At 38.8% G+C, this 8,416-nt stretch overlaps 1 protein-coding gene across 1 annotated transcript in view; it reads left to right on the forward strand.

Annotated features, from left to right (window-relative positions):
- Window positions 1-1,393: 1,393 nt before the first annotated feature.
- Window positions 1,394-8,416, forward strand: part of TEC (tec protein tyrosine kinase) — a 110,680-nt gene continuing 103,657 nt past the window's right edge. Inside the window, exon 1 of the mRNA XM_006872672.1 lies at window positions 1,394-1,570. Within this exon, the coding sequence (XP_006872734.1) occupies window positions 1,433-1,570 (138 nt within the window). The 5' untranslated portion in view covers window positions 1,394-1,432. The remainder of the gene's footprint in view (window positions 1,571-8,416) is intronic.

Raw genomic sequence — 8,416 nt, forward strand, 5'->3', positions numbered from 1 at the left:
CTATCAGCTGCTCTGCAGGAGAAAGTGGAGGCTTTCTGCTCCTTTTAAAGATTTAGTCTTAGAAACTGTGTACAGGATCACTGTGTGGGAACTGACTCCAGATAACAGAACCACTACCACGTTATCAAACACGGTGTCCCCTTCCAGCAATTGCTGTTTCCTAATGGTGTGGGCAGGTAGCGTAAGCAATTTGAAGTTTCATCATTCTTGCTTCTAAGAAACATGGGTATATTTCTTCAAAGCCTGACTTGTTTGTTCTTTTGACCTTCGCTGGTATATTCAACACACACAGAATTCACAGTTTGAATACATCCGTTCTCTGTCAAACCTTTTTTCATTATCCAACGTTCCCATGCACCTGAAGCAGTAGAAAAGTCCGTGACTTAAATCAGGCAAACCTTAATCATGTAAGTGACATTTTCTCTTTTTAAAACTTTTAAGAGATATTTTGCAGCAAATATTTGCCCAATTCAACATGCATCCATTTTTCTGGCATTCTCTGTTTTCAACCAAGATCCATCTGACAATAGCAATGCTATCCCTCATTCCTTATCCTCTTCTGAATCTAGATTGAACTGGCAGTTCTCTGTTGATGTATGATTATGGTTATTTTGTTTGTCATAGTTTTGTTAGCATGTGTTACTGATGATACTGTTTTAAAACTTCTGCATTCTATTTTCCATTCTTTGGAATGGGCATGCATATGGATCTCTTCTAGTTGATGGCATGGTAATTTTCTTTCAAATTTCTTGACATAAACAAGTAAGGGACTCCATATACAAGGTTAAATATCTTATCCAGACAAGCACTGCCCTGAATAGGGTTAGCTGTAATTGGGTGGGTTTCCTTTTCTTTGTGGTTGAGCAGGAGCTATAAGGCAGTTTAGACCATGTCAGAGAGCTTCCTGTGATCTGGTGACCAGGATGTTTCGAGGTGACTACTTTATCACAGCTGGAGTTTGAATGATATCCACCAGTGTCATAATTTGCTCTGTTCATAAATCGACCTTGTCAATGTGGTCATCCTTTTATTTTGTTTATCAAAATCCTGAAGTGATTTAAATACCATCTTATGATGAAATCTATTTTTCTATTTGAGATATTTGTTTCTCTGTAGTCAAATTGTAGAAGCTGAATGCACCAGAAAGCTAAGGAATGCAAAAGAGTGGATCATCATCACAGCCAATATTGATGAGATTTTCTTACGGGATATGAAGGAGCAGAAGGGAGAGGGGGTTGAAATTTCAGGCCCTGGGCATTCTTAATCCAGGTGCTAGAAGTAACACTCATCTACTCCAGCTGTACTTAGGGTCAAGCCTATTTTAGTCATCTGAAGTGGCAGTGTCGTAGGTCATATGCTATTTTAACTATTTATTTTCTCTCTTTAGAATACTGGGATTTTCAATGGCAGGAGAAGGAGTGATCAGACCGAGATGAATTTGAACACTATTCTAGAAGAGATTCTTATTAAAAGGTCACAGCAGAAGAAGAAGACATCACCCTTAAATTACAAGGAGAGACTTTTTGTTCTTACAAAGTCCATGTTAACCTACTATGAGGGTCGAGCAGAGGTAGGAGACAAATTTTCCTTTGCTGCTTTCTGTGTTGATACTGTTTTATAATAATATTCCTGTCATCCCTCTGCTTTCCTGTCTTATAGAATTGGCCTTGGGTTAATGGAATTAATTTTTTGTTATCACTTAGAATTAAAAGAGAAAAATCTAGGGTATACATAGAAATTATTCATAGTTCTGTTGATTATAGCTTAGTATATATTGTTGTTGTTGTTAGGTGCTATCGAGTCGGTACTGACTCATAGCGACCTTATTATGTACAACAGAACTAAACACTGCCTGGTCTTGGGCCTTACTTAGTATATAGAAGTATAAGTTTTATATCAGTTTACTGAGTTAATCTGTTAAAGAAAATATGTAAGTTCCTACATCAGTTTTAGTTTCTTATAAAATTAATTAAGTATATTGGCTATATGGTGCATGGCACATTCCCACAAACTATATTATGTATCACAGTCTTCTGAAGCCCATATAAACCATGTCTCCATCCATAAGTGTTTGAATGTTATTGTTAGGTACTGTTGAGTGGGTACCAATTCATATTGACCTTATATACAACAGAAGGAAACACTGCCCAGTCTTGGGCCATCCTCACATTTGTTACTATTCTTGAGCCCAGTGTTGTAGTCACTATGCCTGTCCCTCTCATTGAGGGTTGTCCCTTTTTTTTTTGTTGCCTCTGTTTTAACTAGTATGGTGTCTTTCTCCAGGAACTGGTCCCTCCTGATAACTTGTCCAAAGTATGTGCACCCAAGTCTTGCTATCCTCCCTTTTAAGGAGGATTCTGGCTGTATTTTTTCCAACATAGATTTGTTTATTCTCCCGGCAGTCTGGAATATTCAATATCCTTCACCAACACCATAATTCAAAGCCATAAATTCCCTTATAGTCTTCTTTATTCATTATACAGCTTTCACATGCCAGTGAGGCTATTGAAAATATCATGGCTGTTTGGTTCCTATGTACCTTAGTCCTTAAGGTGACATCTTTGCTTTTTAATACTTTCAAAAGGTCTTTTGCAGTCTATTTGCCTAGTGAAATAGGTTTAGTGTTTAGTTGTTTAATTTCTTGACTACTGCTTCCATGGGCATTGGTTATGGATCCAAATAAAATGAAATGCTTGACAACTTCAACATTTGTTCCATGTACCATGATGTTGCTTATTGGTCCAGTTGTGAAGATTCTCCCCCAACACCATTTGTTGGACAATGAATAAGGAAGACTGTAGAAGAATTGATTCATTTGAGTTAATGGTGTTGGGAGAGAATATGAAAAGTACCATGGATTGCCAAAAGACCAATCAAATCAATGTTGGAAGAAGTATAGCTAGAATGCTCCTTAAAAGCCAGGATGGCCAGATTTGTTCTTTCCTACTTTGGGCATGTTATTAGGAGGGACCAGTCCCTGGAGAGGGACATCAGGCTTGGTAAACTGAAGGATCAGCAAAATAAGAGAAGACCCCGAGTGAGATAGATAAGCACAGTGGCAGTAGCAATGGGCTCAACCATAGTAACGATTATGAGGTTGGCACAGAACCAGGCAGTGATTCGTTCTGATGTACATAAGGTTACTATGAGATGGTACCAACTCGATGGCATCTAACAACAACAACAACAACAGCAATGTGATTGTTCATCTTTACCCCAGAAATAGAAATGTAATTATGGAGGCTACCTATTCCCTGCTGGAAATGTTATATTAATATATGGTATATTAAGACCGTAGAAAAATTGATACATTTGATTTATGGTGTTGGAGGAAAATATTGAAAGTGCCATGAGCTGCCAAACAAATCAATAGATCCATTTTGGAAGAAGTGCAACCAGAGTGCTCCTTGGAGGCCAGGGTAGCCAAACTTTGTCTCTCATACTTCAGACATACTGTCAGGAGGGACCAGTCACTGGAGAAAGGATATCATGTTTGGTAAGGTAGAGGATCAGAGAAAAAGAGGAAGACCCCCCAACGAGATGGATTGGCCAAGTGGCAACATCGATGGACTCAAGAGTGCCAACAATAGTGAGGTTGGCCCAGGATCGGGCAGTGTTTCATTCTGCTGTGCAAAAGGTCACTATGAGTCGGTATCGACTCGATGGCACCTAACAACAACAACAACAACAACAATGCTATATTCATTTGTAAAACCTGAAATTTTCTGAATACAAGTACATTTGATCCAAAGGAATTTAGGTAGTGATTGTAGTCCCGTAGTATTCTCATTTATCAGAAATATGAATTATTTTAAAATCTAAAATAGGTTGTAAAAGGGAGATGTTGATAAGTTTGTGTTGTGTGTAAAAATGTGTGATAATTAAAATTAAATATAGTAACCCTAAGAAAAAAAAAATAGAAATGGGACTATCAACGTGATAAAATGTGATGCTGTACTAACCCAAAGCCCCAGAAACTTTCATTATCTGTGTAGGAATATGAACTGATGCTATTGAGATAAATTGTAGTTGTTGACTCACTTTGAAGATGATAAACATTTCTATTTAGCTTAAGCAAGATAAACCTAAGGAAGACAATGGACTCCTCTTTGTTCAGAACCTAGCCCTGCCTGGGAGCATCCTTAGCCACCATGATGGTAGTTATGTACTGTGGAGTAGGTTCTGACTCAGAGTGACTCTGTATAGGGTTTCTGAGGCTATAAGTCTTTATGGGAGCAGAAAGCCTCATCTGCTGACCTTTCATTTAGAAGTCCAACTCATAACCCATTATGTTACCGTGAGAACTAGAAATGTCAGAATAAGGAGGCCATGCTGTTAAAACCTCACCTGTCTCATACTTATCCTGAGAAACCATCTCATTCTAACTGCTGCCTGACTGTCTTGGGAGTCTGTTTTGTTAGCTTAATCTTCATTTCACACCCACTCTGATGAGTTGTGCTTTTTTATCCCTCCCAGTTTCCTTTCACATGGACTGCATTCATCAGCATACTTGTATGGTCAGTAGATTTGTTTGTTTATCACAGTTAAAAATAATTAGCTATATTAAAAAATGAGATTTCAGAGAATAATCAGAATTCCTTAATAAACAGGAGTTCTGAAAATGTTGAGCTGTATTTCCACAAGACAACTTTCAGTTTACTTTCTCAATGCAGCTGCAAGCCTAGTAATAGCTTCCTGTTGTATTTTTACCCTTTTGAGGTTAATGTCCTTAGTTCCCTGGTTCCCATAGATGAGTCTTCTGTTTATCTCTCTAGTCCTAGAAGTTGTGTTGCAAAAGCGTGTGACTTCAGTCTTCTCTTGAAGGGACCGTCTATTCAGTAGCTGTTTCATGTCATTGTTCTGTCTGCCTTATTCTTACTTGTCTACCTGCCACTTTGGCCAGTTGGTGCAATGGACCCATCATTTCCTAGGCTCGCTCTTTGCAAAGATCTGTTGCACTTCTTTCTTTTTACCTTGAGTTACAGGCACCTAGCATTTCCATTGTATCACATAGAGCCTGGGGACATGTCACATACTCACTACATATTTGCTGAATGAATAAATGAACTCATTTAAAAAATCCATGAGAATTGATATGCATTTCAAAACTATTATTTTATTAAAAATATAAGGTTCTATGTACTATGCTACTTTGCAGTCCTGGTGTGGTGTGTGCTGTGGGTTGATGAGCTAGCCTGCAAAGTTGGTTTGATCCACACTTAACAGCAACATGTATTAGCAACTATTCATGGTTGATGCTAAAAGCATGATGCAGGTCAAATACGTGTTAAAAATGTAGCACCAGGAAACATCAACATTTCAGAGGAATGTGGATAGACCATTAATTCTTGTAGGCATTGCCCTTAGTCAGGGCACTCTTGATACAGTGGAGATGTGGAGTGTGCACAGTATATGGATAGATTTGAGGAGGGAAAGGCCAGAGAGGAACTGGACCTTAGAGATAGGTGACAGTGAGCCAAGAATGTAGTAGGCAAAGAGTATTTGCACTTCATGTTCTGACTTTTTCTTTACAAATAAAAGCCTCATGTGCTTTTTTGAAAAAACTGTTTTATTGTGAATTATGTGAAAGTTTACATGGGAGAACATTAGCTTTACATTCATCCTATGGTATATATATCGTTTCATTGCCATGGTTACAATCCCTTCCATACATCATTAATCAACCAATCAACCAAAGGGTACACCTGCAAGCCTGTCATGTGGTTTTTTGTTTTTGTTTTTGTTTTTTTAAAGCAAAGGCTCTAGAGGGATTAGAAAGACTGCAGGAGCCATGTGGTGGTGGTTGTGTGCCGTGGAGTCGGTTCCGACTCATAGTGACCCTATACATGGTTTCTGAGGCTGTAAATCTTTATGGGAGCAGAAAGCCTCATCTTTCTCTCGCGGAACAGCTGGTAGTTTAGAACTGCTGACCTTGAGGTTCACAGCCCGATTTGTAACCACTACGCTACCAGGGGCCATATAGGGGTTCAAATAAATATTCTTTGTTGTTAGGAACCCTGGTGGTGCTAAAGGTTAAACATTGGGCTGTTAACCACAAGGTTGTTAGCAAACCCGCCAGCCACTCCACAAGAGAAAGATGGGGCTGTCTGCTACTAACAAGATTTACAGTCCCGGGACCCCTATCTAGGGACACTATGAGTCAGAATTGACTCAGTGACAGTGGGTGTTTGGAGTGTTGTTAGGTGCTGTTGAGTTGGTTCCGACTCATAGTTACCCCTTTGCAAAATAGAGCAAAACACTTCCTGGTTCTGCATTATCCTCACAATTGTTATGCCTCAGCCTATTGTTACAGCCACCTTGTTGAAGGTCTTACTCTTATTTGTTTACCTACTTCTTTACCAAAGGAGCTCTGGTAGCGTAGTGGTTATGAATCGGGCTGCAAACCACAAGGTCAGCAATTCGAAACTACCAGCTGTTCCATGGGAGAAAGATGAGGCTTTCTGTTCCTATAAAGATTTACAGCCTCGGAAACCCTGTACAGGGTCACTATGTGTTGGAACCACCTCCACAGCACATAGTCACCACCACCACTTCTTTACCAAGCAAGATGTCCTTCTCCAGCGTCCTGTTACATATCTGAATGGTGGTGGTGGTTATGTGCCATGGAGTTGTTTTCAACTCATAGCGACCCTGCATAGGGTGTCCGAGGATGTTAATCTTTATGGGAGCAGAAAGTCTCATCTTTCTCTTGCGGGATGGCTGGTAGAGTTTAGAATGGCTGACCTAGAGTTTAGCAGCTGGATTCAAGTTCTTGAGAAAAAGTCTTGCCATTCTCGCTTCCAAGGAACATTCTGGCTGTGCTTCTTGCAACAGATTTGTTCATTTTTCTGGCAGTCCATGATATATTGCTTTTCACCAACATCATAATTCAAAGACATCACTTCTTTTTCAGTCTTCATTTATTTATAATCATATGCATAGGAGGTGATTGAAAAATATCATGACCTAGATCAGGTGCACCTTATTTGTTGTTGTTGTTTTTTTTTTCTTCTTTTTAACACTTTAAAGAGATTTTCCGCAGTGGATTTGCTCAGTGTAGTGCGTCATTTGATTTCTTGATTGTGCTACTTCCATGGTGATGATTGAGGATCCAAGCAAAATGAAATCCTTGACAACATAATTTTTCATGTGTTTTGATTTTTTTTTAATTGGTCTAGTTGTGATTTTGTTGTTGCTGTTGTTGTTTATGTTGAGTGTAATCCATACTGAAGTTCTTTGATCTTCATCAACTAAGGTTGTGCCATCTGTATATTGCAGGTTGTTAATGAGTTATCCTGCAATCTTGATGCCATTTTCTTTGTATTATAGTCCAGCTTCTCTAATTATTTATTCGGCATACAGGTTGAATAAATGTGGTTAAAAGATACAACCCTGACACGTACCTTTCCTGATTTTGAACCACTCAATATTCTCATGTTCTGTTTGCATGACTGTACTCTTCCTCTATGCACAAGATATGGGTGAGCACAATTAAGTGTTCTGGAATTCCCATTCTTTGCAACGTTATCCCTAAATCGTTATGGTCCACACAGTGGAATGTCTTTGCATAGTCACTGAAGCATAGATAAACACCGTCCTGGTATTCTCTGCTTTCATCCAAGATCCATCTGATATCAACAATGATATCTCTTACTCTACATCCTCTTCTGAATCAGGCTTGAATTTCTGGTAGTTCCCTGTTAATGTACTGTTGCAATTGTTTTTGAATTTTCTTCAGCAACATTTTACTTGATAATATTAATATTAATAAAATAATACTAATGATATTATTTGATGGTTTCCACACTTTGTTGGGTCACCTTACTTTGAAATGGGCATGAATATGAATCTCAATCAGTTGGTTGGCCAGGCAACTGTCTACCCAATTTCTTGGCATAGGTGAATGAGCACTTCTAGCACTTCAGTTCCTGGAGTCTTGGTTTTTCACCGATGCCTTCATTGCAGCTTGGACTTCTTCCTTCAATACTATCAGTTCTTGATCATGTGCTACTGCCTAAAATGGTTGAACATTTACCATTTTAGTGACTTTCTGTATTTTGTCCATCTTCTTTTCCTGCTTGCTGCCTAATTCAATATTTTCCTCATGTTGTTGCTGATAAGTACCATCAAGTCAGTTCTGACGCGTATCAACCCTTTATAGGATTTCCAAAGAACAGCTGGTGGGCTTGAACCACTGACTTTGCTGTTAGCAGTTTAGTGCTTATCCTACAGTGCCATACCAGAACCCCAATTTTACCCATAGAATCCCTTCAATTTTGAATTTGTTCTTCAGGTTTTTGACCTTGAAGAATGCCGAGCATGTTCTTTCCTTTTGGTTTTCTAGCTCCAGGTCTTTGGACATTTCATTTCTTCCTTTTGCTTAGCTTTTTCTATATTCAAGAGCAAGTTTCAGAAT

The sequence above is a fragment of the Chrysochloris asiatica genome, unplaced genomic scaffold (genome assembly GCF_000296735.1).
Source record: "Chrysochloris asiatica unplaced genomic scaffold, ChrAsi1.0 scaffold00209, whole genome shotgun sequence".
Taxonomy (NCBI): Eukaryota; Metazoa; Chordata; class Mammalia; order Afrosoricida; family Chrysochloridae; genus Chrysochloris; species Chrysochloris asiatica.